The sequence below is a fragment of the Pongo abelii genome, chromosome 8, assembly GCF_028885655.2.
Source record: "Pongo abelii isolate AG06213 chromosome 8, NHGRI_mPonAbe1-v2.0_pri, whole genome shotgun sequence".
NCBI lineage: Eukaryota > Metazoa > Chordata > Mammalia > Primates > Hominidae > Pongo > Pongo abelii.
Window position 1 is genome coordinate 27,582,038 of NC_071993.2, and position 21,597 is coordinate 27,603,634.

The 21,597-nt window shown below is 38.2% G+C and overlaps 1 protein-coding gene across 2 annotated transcripts in view; it reads right to left on the minus strand.

Moving 5' to 3' along the window:
* Positions 1–1,948: 1,948 nt before the first annotated feature.
* YME1L1 (YME1 like 1 ATPase) overlaps positions 1,949–21,597 on the minus strand; it is a 44,514-nt gene continuing 24,865 nt past the window's right edge. The window contains 11 exon segments of one of the 2 annotated variants that reach the window (NM_001132958.1): positions 1,949–3,618; positions 6,020–6,106; positions 7,568–7,641; positions 7,727–7,853; positions 9,087–9,238; positions 10,814–10,969; positions 12,010–12,122; positions 12,944–13,006; positions 14,395–14,527; positions 15,097–15,249; positions 18,524–18,614. In NM_001132958.1, coding sequence (NP_001126430.1) covers positions 3,475–3,618; positions 6,020–6,106; positions 7,568–7,641; positions 7,727–7,853; positions 9,087–9,238; positions 10,814–10,969; positions 12,010–12,122; positions 12,944–13,006; positions 14,395–14,527; positions 15,097–15,249; positions 18,524–18,614 — 1,293 coding nt within the window. In that variant the 3' untranslated portion in view covers positions 1,949–3,474. 2 annotated transcript variants of the gene reach the window in all.

The following is a 21,597-nucleotide window of genomic DNA, read 5'->3' on the forward strand; positions in this document are numbered from 1 at the left end:
CATTCCCAGATAAAGATTAAGGACATTAAGATCGTATAAAGCAGTAGCTCCAACCATTATTATTACTATTATTGGAGACAGTGTATTGCTGTCACCCAGGCTGGAGTATACTGGCATGATCTCAGCTCACTGCAACCTCTGCCTCCCAGGTTCAAGCGATTCTCCTGCCTCAGCTACTCGAATAGACGCAATTACAGGCGTGCACCACCACGCACAACTAATTTTTGTATTTTGGGTAGAGACGGGGTTTCGTCATGTTGGCCAGGCTTGTTTCAAACTCCTGGCCTCAAGTGATCTGCCTACCTCAGCCTCCTATAGTGCTGGGATTACAGGTGAGTCACTGCGCCCAGCCAGTAGTTTCAATTATTTAAAGCAAAAGAAGGTAGGAAAGGAGGAACAGCAGAATCTCTTTAGGTATGAGAAAAAAAAAATAGCAAAATACAGGTATAAATTCAAATATATCAATAATATTAAGTACAAATGAACTGAACACTCCACCGAAATGGCAGGGATTGTGAAACGGGATAAAAAAAGCAAGATCTGGGGCGGGCACGGTGGCTCATGCCTGTAATCCCAGCACTTTTGGAGGCCGTGGCGGGTGGATCACTGTGGCTAACACAGTGAAACCCCGTCTCTACTAAAAATACAAAACAAAAAATAAGCCGGGCGTGGTGGCGGGCGCCTGTAGTCCCAGCTACTCAGGAGGCTGAGGCAGGAGAATGGCGTGAACCCGGGAGGCGGAGCTTGCAGTGAGCGGAGATCACGCCACTGCACTCTAGCCTGGGCGACAGAGCAAAACTCCATCTCAAACAACAACAAAACAAAACAAAACAAAAAACAAAAGGCAAGACTCGGGCAGGCGCGGTGGCTTAAGCCTGTAATCCCAGCACTTTGGGAGGCCGAGGTGGGTGGATCACGAGGTCAGGAGATCGAGACCTTCCCGGCTAACACAGTGAAACCTCGTCTCCACTAAAAATACAAAAAATTAGCCCGGCATGGTGGCCGGCGTCTGTAGTCAGTCCCAGCTACTCGGGAGGCTGAGGCAGGAGAATGGCGTGAACCCGGGAGCGGAGCTTGCAGTGAGCCGAGATCGCGCCACTGCACTCCAGCCTGGGAAACAGAGCCACACTCGTCTCAAAAAAAAAAAAAAAAAAAAAATCAAGATCCATCTGATAAAGGACTTGCATTCAGAATATATCTTTTATAACTTGTAAGAACAAGACACCCCAATTAAAAGAAGGAAGTAAAAGATCTGAATAGACACTTCTCCAAAGAAGATATACAAATGGCCAATAAGCACAGAAGATGCTCAGCATCTTATGTCAACTAGAGAAATGATCTAACTTGGATGAGATTAATTTGGATATGAGTGGTCCACTAGAATGGCCGTAATTATAAAGGCAGACTATAAGCACTGCAAAAGATGTGGAGAAACTATAACCCTCCTACATTGCTAGTTAGAACATAAAATTATAGTCACTTTGAAAATAGTTCATAAGTTTCTAAAAAAATTAATCCAAACACTTGCATGACAATGTTTTGGGTGATGGAAATGTTCTAAAATCTAATTGTGGTGATGATTACACACACAACATCTTTCAATTCTACATTTACAATGAATTTTATCATATGTAAATTATACCTCAACAAATATGTAAAAAAATTTAAGACAGATAAGACTTTATCAATATTTTATATGTGTATGTATGTACATACAGAGAGGGAGACAGAACAGGTTTGGGGCAATACAAAACGGGCAGAATGAAAACAATTGGTAAATCTGGATGCCGGGTATATGAGAGATCCATGTATTATGCTGGCAACGTTTCTGCCAGTTTGAAATTACATTAAGATTTAAGATTATCAACCAAAAGGTCAAGAATATAATGTAACAAGCTTCCTGTAACAATATCTATCTTTTTTCAATGAAGACCATATACAGCTTAAGTTATTAGGAAATTGTAGATAATTTTAATAAAGTCAACGTCAAGAATATAATCTGGTTGTAATACCAATACAATGTGCTCTAAAATAATTTTTCTTTTCAGTTAAATATTCATCTGTAAATCCTATAACAGCATGTTCATATTCACAAAATCTGAATGAAAAGTAAACACAACTTGGCATTTCTGATGCAGGGTAACACAAAGTTCACTTCGGAGGGGACTGAGATTTTTGTTTAATTTTGCTTTTGAAACCAAGCATAATTATAGTCAAAATGAGGGACATTATTCAGAATGAGGTTATATATTTATTTAACAAAATACTGCTTCTCTGAAGTACATTTCATTAGGGAGAGTGACAGTAATGCTAAAAAAAAGAACACGAAAATGCACACAGCATTTCTGAAAGGTTATAATCATTTATTTAATTTTTTTTTGAGACGGAGTCTCACTCTGTCACCCAGGCTGGAGTGCAGTGGCTCTTGTGATCTTGGCTCACTACAACCTCCACCTCCCGGGTTCAAGCAATTCTCGTGCCTCAGCCTCTCAAGTAGCTGGGATTCCAGGCATGCACCACCACACCTGGCTATTTTTTTTTTTGTATTTAAATTTATTTTAGTTTTTTTTTGAGGCAGAGTCTTGCTCTGTTGCCCAGGCTGGAGTGCAGTGGCATGATCTCGGCTCACTGCAACCTCCATCTCCCAGGCTCAAGCAATTCTCCTGCCTTGGCCCCCAGAGTGGCTGGGATTATAAGCACCTGCCACCATGCCCAGGTAATTTTTGCATGTTTAGTAGAGATGAGGTTTCACCATGTTGGCCAGGCTGGTCTCAAACTCTCGACCTCAGGTGATTTGCCCACCTTGGCCTCTGAAAGTGCTGGGATTATAGGCATGAGCAACCGCGCCCAGTCCTTTTTTTTTGTATTTTAGTAGAGACAGCGTTTCACCACGTTGGCCAGGCTGGTCTCGAACTCCTGGCCTCAAGCGATCCACCCGCCTCAGCCTCCCAAAGTGCTGGGATTATAGGTGTGAGCCATGGCACCATGCCAAAAGGCTATATGCCTGGCTCTGTGTTTCCGAGACTGCTTTTGATCCCAACTTCTCTACATTTAGATTAAAAAACATTTTATTCATGGTCAATCTGGAACATAATTACTGCATCTTAATTAAGTTTCCACTGATGTATATAGAAGGCTGAAGGCACAATTTTTATCACATCTAGTAGAGTAACCAAACATAAAATTAGTTACTTTCAACTTAATAACTAATTGACATTCCTCAAACGAGCTGTTTTCAATCCTGATAGTTCTTTATTTTTTCAAAATATATTTGCCATGGGATGCTAATTTGCAATAGGTGTCATAATGAGAATAACCAAAACTGGATAAATGTGACAAATGACTGACAAAGCATTTCACACCCTTCAATTACACCACATCAAGAATGAGGGGAAAGCGTTGTAAAAGTAGACTACTGCAATGCTACTTATATTCTTGCAATAAAACCAGCAAGCATCCATATCAAGAGAGTTATCATCTCACTTCCAACTTTTTCCCCTCCAGAACAATTTGAATCTCTTTGGCATCCAAAGTCTCATAGGTCAATAAAGCTTCTGCGAGATTCTTATGCTCCTTCGCATGAGTTTTCAAGATATGTTTTGCTCGTTCATATGAGTCCTGAAATAGAAAAGGAGATATGTAAGCAGCAGCAAATGCAGGGATGCTAAAACCAGTCAATGAGAAGAGAAAGAAAAACTTCAAGTACCCTAAAAAATATGAAATCTGTTTATATTTATAAAATCATGTAGAATCTTGATTCTACAGTAGAGATAATTTGTGCATTATAACATAAATAGTAAGGAAAAGAGAATAAACACCTGAGAAGGCAGAGACCACCTCTTCTATAACACTCTCTAAACCTTTCCATCATACAAACTTTCTGTGTCCTTAACTACTCTAAAGCATTCTCTCTACTTCCTTGAAATAATCAAACCCATGGTCCCTCCTGTGGAGACTGCATTCCCTAAGCCCTCTCAAGTGCTATTTGTTCATGTTTACCCTAGATACTTCACAGTAAACAGCTGAGCTCTTTGTTCCCATCACCTCTTTCAGACCATTACTAACCTACCCTCTTATATAATGCACTCTTCCTATTCTGTTGAAGTCCAGGCCATTTGACTATGGAGCTATCCAACCGTCTTCATTGTGCAAACATAGTCCTTATTCACTAAAGACTTTGGCACTCAGCTCGGTCACTCTCAATCTCTCTCTTTTTTTTTTTCAGTCTCACTGTTGCTCAGGCTGGAGTGAAGTGAGGCAATCACAACTCACTACAGCCTCAACCTCCCTGGGCTCAGGTGATCCTCCCACCTCAGCCCAAGTAGCTGGGACTACAGGCATGAACCACCATGCCGAGCAAATTTTTCTAAGTTTTGTGGAGATGGGGGTTTGCCATGTTGCCCAGGCTGGTCAGTCTTACCCTTAAAACCTGCCTGGCTGGGTGTGGTGGCTCACACCTGTAATCCCAGCCCTTTGGGAGGCCAAGGCACGTGGATCGTTTGAGCCCAGGAGTTCGACACCAGCCTGGGTAACATAGTGAAATGCTCTCTACAAAAAATAACGAAATTAGCTAGGCACGGCAGCATGCCCTTATAGTCCCAGCTACTCAGGAGGCTGAGGTGGGAGGATCACTTGAGCTTGGGAGACAGAGGTTGCAATGAGCCAAGATCACAGCACTGCACTCCAGCCTGGGTGACAGGGCAAGATGCTGTCTCACAAACAAACAAACAAAACAAACAAAAAACAAACAACAACAAAAAAAGACCTGCTTTCATGAATGGGTAGCTTCAACATTCAAATGCAATACATAACCAATCTCTCCACTAAGTCCCCACATCTATTTCCAACTAAGATGCCTCAAATTCAACATACATAAAACTGAAATTGGGCCGGGCGCAGTGGCTCATGCCTGTAATCCCAGCACTTTGGGAGGCCGAGGTGGGTGGATCGCCTGAGGTCAAGAGTTCGAGATCAGCCTGGCCAACACAGTGAAACCCTGTCTCTACTAAAAATACAAAAAATTAGCCAGGCATGGTGGCATGTGCCTGTAATCCCAGCTACTCAGAAGGCTGAGGCAGGAGAATCGCTTGAACCCAGAAGGCGGAAGTTGCAATGAGCCAAGATAGCACTATTGCACTGCAGCCTGGGCAACAAGAGCGGAACTCTGTCTCAAAAAAAAAAAAAAAAAGAAAAAACAAAAACAAAAAACTGAAATCATAGAGCTAGGCATAGTGGTGTGTGCCTGTAGCCCCAGCTACTTGGGAGGTTGACTTGAGCCCAGGAGTTCAAGTCCAGCCTGGGCAATATAGCAAGACCCATCCCCTTAAAAAAAAAAAAATGACAAAACCCACAAAAAAACAACAATAAAACACCTACTAAACTTATTTCTTAGGTTGCAGTGAGCCAAGATCATGCCACTGCACTCCAGCCTGGGCAACAAAGCGAGACTCCATATCAAAAAAAAAAAAAAAAATTTTTTTGTTGAATACATGTCAAAGACTCAATAAACCATACTCTTCCCATTCTATTACCTCTTACAGTTTTGCAGCTGAAGTACAATTGAATTTTATATATATATAAAATTCTATATATAGATATATTTTATTTCAACAGCTTATGGGGTACAAGTGGTTTTTGGTTACATGGTGGTAAAGTCTGGGATTTTAGTGTATCCATACCTACGTAGTGTACACTGTACCTAATACCTAATATGTAGTTATTTTGTCCCTCACCCTGAGAATTGAATTTTTACAACCATGCAATATAGAACTGTTCTTAGCCCATGTCCAGGTTCATGAACAGAGAGGTGCCTTAATAACATTTAAATCATTGCTGAAATGCTGCACCTATTATCTTTACTTTTTAATTTTTTCCCCAGACACCATGGTGACTATTATCTTTATTTTATAAAATGATGTTTCTAGTGAACAGAGGGCCTTCAGCTGTTATTTTTTAAGAACCTAACTATTTAAGCACATTGTTCCTAAGAAAATAAATAAGCACGAAAAAATATTATTACCCTTAGAAGGATTCTTATTTCTTGTTCGATGGCAGACTGGGTTTCTGGACTTAGTTTCCCTGTATCACTGTAGGTCATAACTCCAAGCTAAAACCAAAAGGAAGAAAGTAATTGAACAGAAAACCCCCAAACACCAACAAATTTGAAAGAGAAAGTACTATCCTGTACATAAGGAAACAAATATACAGGGGACAAGAAAGAAGTACAATAGAAAACTGCATTTGAAGCTGGGCACGGTGGCTCACACCTGTAATCCTAGGATTTTGGGAGGCCAAGGCGGGTGGATCACCTGAGGTTGGGAGTTTGAGACCAGCCTGGAAACATGGAGAAATGCCATTTTTTCTAAAAACACAAAAAATAGCTGGGCATGGCAGCACGTGCCTGTAATCACAGCTACTCAGGAGGCTGAGGCAGGAGAATTACTTGAACCCAGGAGGCGGTGGTTGCAGTAAGCTGACATTGCGCCACTGCACTCCAGCCTAGGTGACAGAGCGAGACTCCGTCTCCAAAAAAATAAAAATAAAAACTGTATTTGAGGGCAAAGAAATTTCCACATTCTTCTGAAAGTATAAAGACTAACATTTAGCCAGGCATGGTGGCAGGTGACTGTAATCCCAGCTACTTGGGAGGCTGAGGCAGGAGAATCGCTTGAACCCGGGAGGCGGTAGTTGCAAGTGAGCCGACATCACACCACTGCACTATAGCCTGGGCAACAGAGCAAGACTCCGTCTCAAAAACAAAGAAACAAAAAAAACACTAATATCAAAATAGTAAAAGTATGAGCAAGAGAGAACATTTAAAATCTTTTTTTTTTTTTTTGGAGACAGGGTCTTTGCTCTGTCACCCAGGGTAGAGTGCAGTGGACTCACTGTAGCCTCGACCTCCTGGGTTTAGAGAATCCTCCCACCTCAGACTCCCAAGTAGCTGGGACTACACAGGCACACACCACCATACCTGGCTAATTTTTCTATTTTTTTAGAGATGGGGTTGTGCCACGTTGCCCAGGCTGGTCCAGAACTCACTCCTGGGCTCAAGCAATCCAGTCTCCTCAGCCTCCCAAAGTGCTGGGATTATAGGTGTGAGCCACAGCGCCCAGCCTAGAATCATTTTAAGTCTGGTTCTCAGTACTTTCTTGAAAAACCTTGGCAGCTACTTCAAATATAGAAATCCATAATTCACAGAGTATAGTAGTGCTTCAAGGAACAATGACAAGATGAAAATATGAAATATAGGGAAACAGTAAAGTAACCAAACTTAGAAAGTAGGCTCTTTCATGCCACATGGAAAAGTTAAGGAATTCACCTTGCTTTATCACTTAGTTAACTCATGAAGTAATAGTTACTATCTGGGCAGCTCATTCAGAGCAGCTAAGAGAAGGCTCCATTTTCTTTATTCAGAGAATAACAATGTTCAGAATAAAGAGCCTCAAATCCATTTGGAGTGAGAGAGAGAAAAAGTGAATATTACCAATTTATAATCAGAACCATCTCTCAAATCAACACTTGACACGTAATTTGATACATGAAAAGGATTAAAAAAATCTATTACCTTTTCACTCATTCCAAATTTGGTAACCATCCGCTTTGCTATTTTAGTAGCATTATCAAAATCACTGGAAGCACCTAAAATAAAATAAAAACATACCATTTTAAAAAATATTTTTAAGACCACATATAATTTGAACTAAAGCCATTCATTAAAGCTAACCTGTTGTAATATGGTCAGTTCCAAATATAAGCTCCTCTGCCACTCTTCCTCCCATACTAACATCCATTTGTGCAAGCAGCTGGGCTCTAGTTTCATTCCATCTGTCATTCTCAGGTAACAGGGACACCTAGACAATTAAAAATCAGTCAGATAAAAAGTAAGGAAAGAGGCTGGGTGCAGTGGCTCACGCCTGAATCCCAGCACTTTGGGAGGCTGAGGTGGGTGGATCACCTGAGGCTGGGAGTTTGAGACCAGCCTAACCAACAAGGAGAAACCCTGTCTCTACTAAAAATACAAAATTAGGCAGGCATGGTGGTGCATGCCTGTAATCTCAACTACTCGGGAGGCTGAGGCAGAAGACTCACTTGAAGCCGGGAGACGGAGGTTGCAGTGAGCTGAGATCACGCCATTGCACTCTAGCCTGGGCAACAAGAGTGAAACTCCATCTCAAAAATAAAATAAAATAAATAAAATAAAACAAAATTAAATTAAAATAAAATAAAATGTAAGGAAAGAAATGCAGATACAGGCTGGGTGCAGTGGCTCATACCTGTAGTCTCAGCACTTTGGGAGGCTGAGGTGGGAGGATCACTTGAGCCGAGGAGTTTGAGACTAGCCTGGGCAACATCGCGAGACCCCATCAATATAAAATAAAATAAAAATTAAAAAAAAAATAAATTCAGATACAGTTCTGATATAGCTACATCAAAAACCAGAATTTCAGCACCATAAGACTGAGCAACATAAAAAAATACAAACCAGAATTATCATTTAGCTCTCACTAAAGTACTTTATATCATGTTGCTGAAAGCTGGTCATCAGGGGACTGATGAAAAACCAGCAATCAGAGAATAAAAAATTCCTTTATAAAGCACAACAATAGGTGGATAATGCTACAATAGGACTGTTTTCTCCCCAGGTGCATAGAAATTTTTTAAATGTCTACAATGTTGCAAGATCTGATAAACTTGTACTGAATGAGAAAAATCTTAGAGAAACTACTGAATCAGTTACTACAAAACAATGTTTTCCCTTTTGGGGCAGCTGAGTAATTAGATATTTAAGAATTAGGCAGGCCATGGTGGCTCATGCCTGTAATCCCAGCACTTTGGGAGACTGAGGCAGGTGGATCACCTGAGGTCAGGAGTTCTAGAGCAGCCTGGCCAACATGGTGAAACCCCATCTCTACTAAAAATACAAAAATTAGCTGGGTGTGGTGGTGGGCACCTGTAATCCCAGCTACTTGGGAGGCTGAGGCAAAAGAATCGTTTGAATCTGGAAGGCAGAGGTTGCAGTGAGCTGAGATCGCACCATTGCACTCCAGCCTGGGTGACAGGGCGAGACACTACAAAAAACTTACATGTCCAAGTGTTGGCCCCCGTGGCATGATTGTAGCTTTGTTGATAGGCATTGCATCTTTTGTGTAATAAGCAATAATGGCATGACCAGATTCATGATATGCTGTGATGGTTTTGTTTTTGTTATCAATTTCCACACTTCTTCTTTCAGGCCCTAAGATAAATTTAATTGAGTAAATACTCCATTAGAAAGGTATATTTAAATCAACAAAACACATTCTTGTCTGCAAATCAAATACACTCCACTCTTCCTATCAGCAGATTCTGCATCCACAGATTCAACCAAATAAGGATTAAAAGTATGGGGAAGAGGAACAATAAAAAATAATACAAATGAAAAAAAAACATTATAACAACTATTTACAGAACATTTATATTGTATTAGTAATCTAGAGATGATTTAAAGTATACAGGAGAATTACGTAGGTATATGCAAATAGTACACCATTTTATAAGACACTTGAGCATCCTTGAATTTTGGTATCCACATGGGTCCTGGAACCAATCCCCACCCCCTCAGTGGATATTGAGAGGTGAATGTATCTGATATGGGATTAATATTATAAAACAAAAAACTCATTCTCCTTAAAGTCATTCTTATTATAGCTCACTCCAACCTTGAACTCTTAGCCTCAAGCAATCCGCCCACCTCAGCTTCCCAAAGTGCTGGGATTACAGGCATGTGCCACTGCACCTAGCTTTAGTAATTTTTAGTAATTTTGTTTCTTTTTAAACAGGGTCTGTAACCCAGGCTGGAGTACAGTGGCATGATCATGGCTCACTGTAGCTTTAACTTCTTGGACTTAAGCAATCCTCCCACCTCAGACTCCCGAGTAGATGGGACCACAGATGCATGCCACCCCGCCCAGCTAATTTTTAAAATTTTTGGTAGAGATGGAGTCTCGCTATGTTGCCCAGCTGATCTTGAACTCCAACGATTCTGGGCTCAAGCGGTCCTCCTGCCTTGGCCTCCCAAAGTGCTGGGATTACAGGTGTGAGCCACCACACCCAGTCTACAGAGTAACAGTTTTTTTAAATTGGCAGAATTCATTCTGTAACACATACGAACTTTAACAATTTATCTGAAAACCAAAACTGTCAAAACTATCATCTTAATTCGAAAGGGAAAACATTTCTATTTCTATAAAATAAACTTCCAATTTAACAAGAATATCACAACTAATGTGCTTTTAAGCCAATCCAAGATTTAAAATCGAAATTAAGCACAGAATAAAGTTAACTATCCTTTTTAGCAGCAATGTCCGACAAGAGGAAATGTATATGTGCCTCTTCTCCCCACTACCAGTTTAACTATATAATTATATAAGCCACTAGAATATATTTGTTTCATAAGAGGCCAAATTGTGGTGTTGTCAAGTATATATTTTCATGTTCCCATCACTTTTTAAAGCTTTCCAGTCAGAAAAAAAGGTTTTCTAAGAAAGAGACAAAACTAATAAATATGGTACACTATAAAATCAGTTCTGTATCACTGACAAGAGTATTGTCAAGAAAATGTTACAGTTTAATGGCATTTGTTTGACTGTTAAATTGGGAATTTTATAAAATCATTTATTACAAATCTTGAAAACCCAGACACTGAAGTTTTAGAGTAAGATTAGATTCAACATAGCCATGGCTTTAGCTGTTTGAATAGAGTATTTGCCCCTAAATGAATTATCTAACACAATGAAAAGTAAAAGACAGAAAAAAAAGAAAGGAAACCTACCCATTAGAATTTTGTCTTTGGAAAACTCCAGCTCCTTCATGGTAACCATTTCTTTTCCATCAACAGCTGCTTTTAATGCAGCCTGGTTCACAAGATTCTCCAACTCTGCTCCAGAAAAGCCAACAGTACCTCGAGCTATAATTTCTGGATCAACGGCTAATGTAAAAAGAGAACACAATGTTAAAAGTCTAAAACAGGTAAAAGAAAGCTCTTCACAAAGAACTCACATTCCGACTGGGTGCGCTGGCTCATGCCTGTAATCCCAGCACTTTGGGAGGCTGGGGCAGGCAGATCACCTGAGGACAGGAGTTCGAGACCATCCTGGCCAACATGGTGAAACCCCATCTCTACTAAAAATACAAAAATTACCTGGGCATGGTGGCATGCACCTGTAATCCTAGCTATTCAGAAGGCTGAGGCAGAAGAATCACTTGAACCTGGGAGGTGGCGGTTGCAGTAAGCCAAGATTGTGCCACTCCACTCCAGCCTGGGCAAAAAGGGCAAAACTCTCATCTCAAAAAAAACAAAAAAAACAAAAAAAAACCTCACATTCCGAGGAAAAAAAGAAAATAGCTAGCTATTCTGAGCCATAGTTTAGTCACTTTTTTTCCCTGAATTTCATCTGGAAATACTTTGGACATAAAAGTTGCCCTTATTATAGGAAACATGTATAGTTTAATGAATTGATACAGCTGTCTCTGAAACTACTGCAGCTTTAATAATTTCATTTATTATTCAAGTGGGTAATAAATTTCCATGTGTTTTGTTTTACAATTTGCTTTCTTCTCTTTTGGGCCCACACTGACTATATCATGAGTTACTGTTTCTGCAGCTTTTTTTATTATTTTGCATTTTACATTCATCTTAAAAAAATGTGTGTGTGTGTATATATATATGCACATACACACACACACACACACACACACACACACACATATATATATATCCTCAAATATCTGTCTGAATACTCTAAAAAAACCTTTCTTTAGAATCAGGGTTCAAAACAATAGAATCTCCTGGATATACACTAAGGAATGGACTTTTAAACGAACATACTAATGGGAAAAAAAAAAGACAAAAATGAACTGGTCTTTTAATATTAATACATTTATCATGAAAGGACCACAAACAGGGTGAGTGGTATATTACCACTTTATAGAAACGACAAATGTTTGTTTTGATAGAATCAGACTTACATTGATCAAACTTTATTTTATTGAGATACCATTTCAAAATTTCTGTTCGACCTTTTACATCTGGCCTTGGAACTGTAACTTGCATGTCAAAACGACCAGGACGTATTAAAGCACTACAGGAAGAATGCAAAAGGAAAATATAAATTAATAAACTATTTAAGCTCAAATTCAACAGGACTGACACCCTAATGACATGACTGGGAAGCCAATGGCAGCCAGAGCGCAGATGGAGTTTTGTACATAAATACTCAGATAGCTCCTTTTAAAACATGGCTCAAGTAACAGTGTCAATAAAGAACAAAGGTTCATTTAGATACACATGTGTACCCCTCAGAAACAAAAGCATGCAAGTAATTCAGTCCAGGAGCAAATAATTCCACAACAAACTATTATGAGAACCACACATCCATCTCAACTGCTAAGTACAGAATGTTAGACTAGAGTCTTAGGCAGTGACAAACTACTGATCAAATGAAAATATGAATAACTTCTACAATAAATTTTTTTCATAGTAACTTTAAACCTAGTTGTAATACTACAGTGAATTTATTTTTAAAATCCTCTCTACATACAACTTTTGTGACATATAACAAATAAATATTTTAAGTTTTATTGAGATGTAATTCACATAACAGAATTTAAAGTGGATACTTCAGTGGTTTTTAATATATTCAGAATTGTACAACCATCACCACAGTCTAATTTTAGAATATTCCCATACCCCCAGAGAAATCCCATATCCAATGACAGCCATTCCCCATTCTTCCTAACCTCTGGTAACCGCTAACCCAATTTGTCTCTGAATTTGCTTATTCTGGATATTGCATATAAATGGAATCATACAATGTTGATGTGATCTTTTGCAATGGACTTCTTTTAGCATAATTTTGTAGCATGAAACAGTACTTCACAAAAATCTTCTTTTAATACTTACTTATCTAATGCCTCTGGGAAGTTTGTGGCTCCTATTATGATAACTCCTTCATTGGTTTTAAAACTATATAGGAAAAAAAAATAGTATCTTTTACTAACACTGAAGCACAGCACACATGTAGAAATGCTCTACACAAAACTGGTTTGTTTTCTTTTTTTGAGACTAGGACTTGCTTTGTGGCCTAGGCTGGAGCGCACCTGTATGATCATAGTTCACTGCTGCCTCAAACTCCTGGGTTGAAGTGAACCTTCTGCCTCAATCTCTCAAGTAGCTGGAAGGACAGGTGCATGCCAACATATCTGACTAATTTATTTTTTATTTATTTTTAAATCTTTTCTCCCCAATTTCTAGGTACAAGTCACTATTTTTTTTTTTTTTTGAGACGGAGTCTCACTGTCACCCAGGCTGGAGTGCAATGGCACTCACTGCAACCTCCATCTCCCAGGTTCAAGCAATTCTCATGTCTCAGCTTCCTGAGTAGCCAGGATTACAGGCGCCTGCCACCACGCCCAGCTAATTCTTGTATTTTTAGTAGAGACGGGATTTCACCATGTTGGCCAGGTTGGTCTTGAACTCCTCACCTCAAGTGATCCACCTGCCTCAGCCTCCCAAAGTGCTAGGATTATAGGCTTGAGCTACTGTGCCCGGTGACTATTTTTATGTTTAGTAGAGATAGGGTCTTCCTATGTTGACCAGGCTGGTTTTGAACTCGGCCTCAAGCAATACTCCCACCTTGGCTTCCAAAAGTCCTGGGATTACAGGCGTGAGCCACCATGCCCGGCTTCATTAATCAAATAATAGCGAAGAAAAGAAACTGATAATAAACCACCAGTTCATCTGTGACTACATACCTTCACAATTATCTGGTCTATGCAGGAAAAGATAACCTGATATAAAAAGCTTAGGTGCCTGGTTAATTTTTGAAAAATTACTTTCAGGTATACCAATTCAAATTATTTGCTCCTGGGCTTCCTATGTGGTTTCAAAATGTCTTATATTGAGTTTTAAGATACTTCTTTCAAAGCAACATCACCTCTTGCTTCTTATATTATGAACATTGATGTAAGCTTTAAATCTGCCACAACATTCAAAGTTAGTCATAAATTATATAGAAACGACTATTTCTTCAAATAGACTACTAGTCTCGGCATAAATCATTGTTTTTCTGTCATAAGTGTAACAATAAATGAAAAAGAATATAAATACCATAAATTAAATAAGATGAGTTGATATTCAACTATCCAATTAATAATGAAAACAATACAATACTGAGAGAAAAAGCTTGTCTTGAGTTCTTGCATGAGGGACTACTCTGTTTCCTATACACATCACATTTTTCATATCTCTAGATATGAAATGCCTTATGGAAATAATTTGCATAAGATCAATTCTACATATATCAAATGCTGGGAGGCATCACCATATTCTAAGAAAAAAGAAGACTCAATTACCCATCCATTTCAGCAAGAAGTTGATTTATGGTCTGCCTTGAATATGGATGCATTGGAGACTCAATTCTCTTCCCACCAACAGAATCTAATTCATCAATAAATATAACACAAGGAGCATTTGCTTTTGCTTCCCCTAAGAAAACAAAAAACATTCAAATAAGCTAAAAGAAAGTCAACACTTTTGAACAAAACAAGATAAATATTAAAATCCTATAAAACTGTCAAAAGCCAACAAAAAATATTCACTGGAAGAAAAGGAGGTCATTTTGTACTGACTTAAGAATAGTAGCTTCAGGGGGAAAAACTATACCAAAGAAATGATATAAAACAAAACAGTTGGGCATTCATTCTTTCTAGCTATACAAATATCATACACAATCAGGTTTGAAGCTAATTACTCCTTAATTCCATACTATAAAATTGATGAATAAAATGAAAAAACACTAAGAGATTTTTGGTAGCCTCCAACTTCATCTTGCACTTCCACTAGCTCTTCCGATAATTCATATAGTAAGTTACCCAAACCAAGGTCCCACAGTGGCTATTTTAGCTATCAATCAAAACTAATTAGCATGCAAGCCGGAGGCCCCAAAAAATAGAAATTAAAAAAAGGAAGAAAAGAAGTAATTAGCAAAGAAAGGGTAAGATAAACAATTCCCTGAACAAAATTTAGCACTGCCTGAAAGATATATCAAAACGTACTAAAAAGATTTCTGATACGGCTGGCTCCCACACCCACAAACATCTCATCAAATTCTGATCCAGAAGCATAATAAAAAGGAACATCAGCTTCTCCCGCCACAGCTCGGGCAAGAAGTGTCTTTCCAGTCCCTGGGGGTCCAACTAAAAGAATTCCTAAAAGAAAATGAACACAAGAATGATTCAAAGTATTTTAAAAAAAATCCCTCGATATGAACGTATAAAATAAATAATTATTCATTTATATAATTTTCAGGCTGAGGTCACACCAATAACCAATATTCTGAAACACAGCAAACTGTACTTGTCTCTGCTAATGGTTCACTTCAGAATCTTGTCCAAGATTAATGTTCCTGTATTATATAAATATTGTTTCCATATCAACAACAGACATGACAGGGAGAATCTTGAGGCAAAAAAATATAAACCCATTTATCACTAAATAAGATAAAAATTCATGTAAAAATAGATTAAAAGACTGAACAACCAAATATAATTAGTGTATCTTGATTTGATGCTTTTTCATAAAGAACAAAATATTCTAGAGACATTTGGTGAAAACATTTAAACAAGACTGGAGAGAGTACATGATATTAAGGAAATAGTGTTAATTTTCTTTGGTGGGATAAGGTTATTATGTTTATTTAGGACACTGTCCTTATTCTTAGGTGATGAACAACAAAGTCTTTAGATGTCAAGTAGGTGATGTTTATAGTTTTCTTTCAAATGTTCAGGGGGAAAAATACACACATAACACAGAAAGCAAATATGACAGAATGTTAACAATTGTTGAGTCTAAGTGGATAGGATATGGATGTTAATTGTACTGTTCTTTCAAGGTTTTCCATGTTTGCAAGTTTTCATAATATCAAAGATTTTCACGTTAGAAAAACAGAATTGCCTGATTTATATGTTTTTATAAATATACATATTACACTAAAAAAGCAACAAAACTTCTTTACATACATGTTTGCTGCATTTTAACATAAAAAAATTTTAAAGAAAGCTCAAGCTCAAAAACAGCTTTAAGACTATCCTAGTATTGTCATGTTTTAGTTATACTTAACTGGTTTAAATCATATTAATTTCTGTGGATTACATCTTGGTATCTGATTTTTTTTTTGAGACGGAGTCTTGCTCTGTCGCCCAGGCTGGAGTGCAGCAGCGCAATCTCGGCTCACTGCAAGCTCCGCCTCCCGGATTCACGCCATTCTCCTGCCTCAGCCTCCCGAGTAGCTGGGACTACAGGCACCTGCCACCACGCCCAGCTAATTTTTTGTATGTTTAGTAGAGGCGGGGTTTCACTGTGTTAGCCAGGATGGTCTCGATCTCCTGACCTCATGATCCGCCCGCCTCTGCCTCCCAAAGTGCTGGGATTACAGGTGTGAGCTACCGCGCCCGGCTGGTATCTGAAGATTTTTCTACAAATTTATACTACTCAAATTTTCTACAAATTTAAAATACTCCTTGTGATTAGAAAGAGGAAGACTGTAACTATTAATACTTCTATGGTTTTAAACATTCACTCTGTGATGTTTAAATAAATGTAAAGGTGGTATGTGGAATGTCTCCTGATATGGGCTTTTCTAGTGTTTTCTCATGATTGTATTGAGATTGTGCTTTTTAAATTCCTTTTCGCATGGACACCACATAAGGCATCACTTGGATCCTTCCTAGAGCATCAGGAAATACATGATGTTGATAAGGCTTTTGCCAGTGATATTAGCTAAAGTTATCATTATTAAGCACTGATTTAATAAATGCACCCTAAATTCGCAAAGGTTACTGCAAATAATTTCATACACTGCTGTATTTTCAGTAGAGATAGTTGGCAGCATAAAAACAAGCATTAAAAAGGAGTGTCATCCTTTAACTCAGCAATTTCATTTCTAGAAATTTACTCTAAGGAAATAATTAAGCATGCAGGCAAAGCCTTGAATTAAGATGAAACACAGCACTATTCTTAATAGCAAAAAAACTGGAAACCATATAAAAATTCAATATAAATGGTTAAATTGTGATATAACCATAAATTAGAAGGATACTATGAAGTCATTAAAAGTCATGTTAACCAGGAGAAAACATCAGACAAAGCTAAACTGAGAACATTCTATAAATAATTAGGCAAGTACTCTTTGCAACTGTAAAAATCATGAAAGATCCTATTCTCTCCACTCCCTCACAAAAGGCTAAGGAATTGTTTCACTGTTTCATTAAAAAAAAAAAAAAACAATAAAAGCCTAAATGTTACCTGTGATCCTGGATTAGGTCCTGAACTGGGGAAGTGGGTAGGGATCAGGGCAACATTACAAAGGATACTACTGGAACAAATGCTGAAATTTGAATATAGACTCTAAATTTGATAATGGTTTTGTATGTATGTTAAACGTCCCTTTTTTTTTTTTTTTTGAGACAGAGTCTTGCTTTGTCACCCAGACTGGAGTGCAGTGGGAACAATCTTGGCTCACTGCAACCTCCACCTCCTAGGTTCAAACGATTCTCCTGCCTCAGCCTCCCGAGTAGCTGGGATTACAGGCGCCTGCCACCAAGCCTAGCTAATTTTTTTTTTTTTTTAGTAGAGACAGGGTTTCACCATGTTGGCCAGTCTGGTTAGAACTCCAATGGCCCCTGGTTCAAGACCAGACTGGTCTCGAACTCCTGATCTCAAGTAATCCACCTGCCTCCACCTCCTAAAATGCTGGGATTAAAGGCGTGAGCCACCACACCCAGCTAATGTCCTAATTTTAATATTATTCTGGAGTTATGTAGAAGAATATCCTTATTCTTAGGAAATACACACTTAGTGGTGATTATGTTTACAATTTACTCTCAAATAGTTAAAAATTTATTTATTTACAAAAATTTTTATATTTATATATACATAAAGGGACAAAGTGAATGATTTTTAAAATGGAGCTAGGTTGAGTGCGCTGGCTCATGCCTGCAGTCCTAGTACTTTAGGAGGCCAAAGTGAGTGGATCACTTGAGCCCAGGAGTTCAAGAGCAGCCTGGGCAACATGGAATAACCTCATCTCTACAAAAAATATAAAAATTAGCCGGCATGGTGATGTACCTGTGGTCTCAGCTACTTGGGAGGGCCGCCTGAACTCGGGAGGTTGTGGCTACAGCCAGCCATGACTGCATCACTGCACTCAAGCCTGGGTCTAAAAAGGAAGCTAAATATTAAAAATTTGTGAGTCTAGGTAAAGGGTATGAGGAGCATTCTATGTACTATTCTTGTAACTTTAAATTTGAAAGTATATAAAAACTTGCAGTTACCAAAAAAAAAAGGCTGTGGAATTGTATGTTCAGAATGAACATCTATTTTGTAAAACAGCAATTAAGACTTAAACTTTAATCAGTTAAAATTAAATAAGTAATATTGTTTTTGTTTTTTCCATCAAATCATGGTAAAGAAAAGATATCTTACCTTTTGGAAGTTTACCTCCAAGAATAGTAAATTTTTGTGGATTTTTCAAGAATTCAACAACTTCCTGTAATTCTTGTTTAGCTTCCTCCACCTAAAGTGACACAATTTTCCAAATAACTTTAGATAATGGACATGTTTGGTTAGATTATCAAGGCTTCCCTTTTGAAAACCATAAATTTAATTTGGATATGGAATTAACCTGGCCTTCTCTGTTTCAGTAAAAAAAGCATACAAAAATGGCCCCTTATAAAACACACAAAGGGTTTTCCCCTGACCATTATTTCCAATTATGCAAAGTCTCCTTACTATCCCCAAAGAAATCATTCTGAACTTTCATTTTCTCAGTGAGAAAACAAAAGTCAAGTACATTGGACAGGGTTAAAAAGAAAGTACCTAGAGAGGAGCATACTAAAACATGAAACATAGCTTCATGCCAAAGGGCATTCTGAAAATGTCCAATTAATGTCAAGATTCACTTATTATTTCAAGAAAAATTCCCAGACATATTTCCAGGAAATATTACACTTATTAAAGAACAAAGTTATGTTTTTTTGTTAGACTTGGAATGATCTTTGAAAGTTATTCTGATTAAATAATTAAAAATGTACTAACGTTTTAATCAAGTTAATGGTTAAAAACATAGCATTTTCTTTTCAGAGTATTTAAAAAAATAGAAAACAAAGCTTTGTTCACTCCTAGGTCCAGGAGAAGCGTGTGCATATGTTCACCAAGAGACTTGTATAAGAATAGTCACACCAGCTGTATTTGAACCAAAAACTAGAAATAACTCAAATGTCCACCCTAAAGTAGTATAATTGCACCGTGTTGTAGTATTCTTATAATGGGATATTATGCAATAAGGATAAATAAACCTCAACTCCAAATAACATAGATGGATCTCACAAACATGTTGAATAAAAGAAGCCTCATACAAAAGAGGATATTCTATATGGATTACATTTATCTAAAATTCAAAAATAGGGAAAATTCACGTATGGTATGAGACAGGAAATTGTCCCTAGGTTAGTAACCAGAAGGAGGCATCAAGGAGGTTCTGGGCTTCTGATAACGTTCTGATTCTTGAGCTGGGTGGGTACTTATAACACAGACACTTTGTGAAAATTTATGGATTTGTGCACTATTGTGTGAATTTGTTAAACTTCAATGAAATTTATGGTTAAAAAAAGACTTGGCTGGTTTATTAAAAGAGAACTTGAAAGATAATATCCATGTACTAAAAGAAGACTAAAATATATTTGGTCAAAATAATAGATATAATTCCAATTTTAAGTTGTAGGAATAAAGAAGAGATTAATCATAATTTAATATTCAAATAAACTATATTCTCTCTCCAAATTCTGTGGCAAGAGAATTCCCACTTGAGGAACATAAGATCTATCAAGGAAAATAGTTAATGGGATCAAGGTAATGAATCAAGTTATTAAAAGCCCTTATTAATATTTTTAAGGCTATATATATATGCGTGCCCATATATTCAGAAATTCTAAGCAAGGAAATGACATTCCTATACAAGCTCTTTGAGATTTGGTAAACATTTGTCCCAGGAACTACCTAATGGCAAACCTGTTCTGGTAAATGCTCCTGAATTACTTTGCTCTATATGAATTTAGGTCTTACAGCAATTATAAAATTGATTCATTTTAGCATGGAAAACTTGGTAAGGATCTACCTTAATTGTGATGTCTACTTTCACTATGCTTAGTCATCAGCATGGCTTTAGTTTAGTACTCAGAAATCCCCACATTCCAGGACAGGCGTGGTGGCTCATGCCTATCACCCCCAGCACTTTGTGAGGCTGAGATGGGAGGACTGCCTGAGCTCAGGGGTTTGAGACCAGCCTGGAGAACAAAGTGAAACTCTGTCTCTACACCGCTCCCCCACCCCCCAAAAAAAAGAAGAAAAAGAAAGATAAATCAGCTGGGCTTGGTGGCTCATGCCTATAATCCCAGCATTTTGGGAGGCAAAGATGGGTGGATCACTTGAGCTCAGGAGATCAAGACCAGCCTGGGCAACACAGCTAAATCCCGACTCTACAAAAAAAATACAAAAATTAGCCAGGCATAGGGGCACACACGCCTGTAGTCCTAGCTACCTGAGAGGCTGAGGAGGGAGGATGGCTTGAGCCCAGGAGGAGGAGGTTGTTGTGAGCTAAGATCACACTACTGCACTGCAGTCTGGGTGACAGAGCCAGACCCTGTCTAGAAATAATAATAAAATTAAATTAAAAAATTAGCCAAGTGTGGTGGTGCATGCCTGTGGTCTCAGCTACAAGGGAGGTTAAGGCAGGACGATCACTTGAGCCCAGAAGATCAAAGCTGCAGTGAGCCAAGATCATACCATTGCACTCCAGCCTGGGCAAGAGAGCGAGACCCTGTCTCAAAAAAAAAAAAAAAAAAAAAAAAATTCTCTCATTCCAAAAGAAGTGTGGTATATTCAGTAAGCACGTAAGTACATTACAGGCAGAGAATAACAGTGCTGTGTCTGACCTCAGCCTTAATACAGGCTCAATTTAGAAAAGGCATGCAGACCTCAAACGCAATGAGAAGGGCCCTCCACACTGATGACTGAAGTTTTCAAATAATCACTGCACCAACCTCTTCCTCAATTGTTCCCTTTATACAATTCCAACAGGGTTCATAGCCATTTAAACTGGAAAGGAAAGGAAAGAACTACTTGGTTGTAAAACTATCATAATGATTCCCAATGCCTTATTCCCCAATAGTCGAGGTTGAAAAAACATGCTTATGTATAAACAGAGACACGAATAAGTAAAGAGGAAAAGCAGAAATAATAACATAACCAATCTCTTCAGAGTTGGAAGAGTCCTCAGATCACGTACTTCAAATCCCTCCTGCGGAAGAATTTCTTCTAAAACACTCCTGAAAGATAATTACCCAGCCACTACAGTTCTCACAAATCAAATATAATAGAGCAGATATAATGGCAAAGCACAGAGAAGAGCACAGTGTGGTACTAAAGTTGCAGAATTCACATTTGGAAAAGATTAAAAAAAAAATCAGTAGAAAAACCACTCATTTTGACTTGTCTTAATA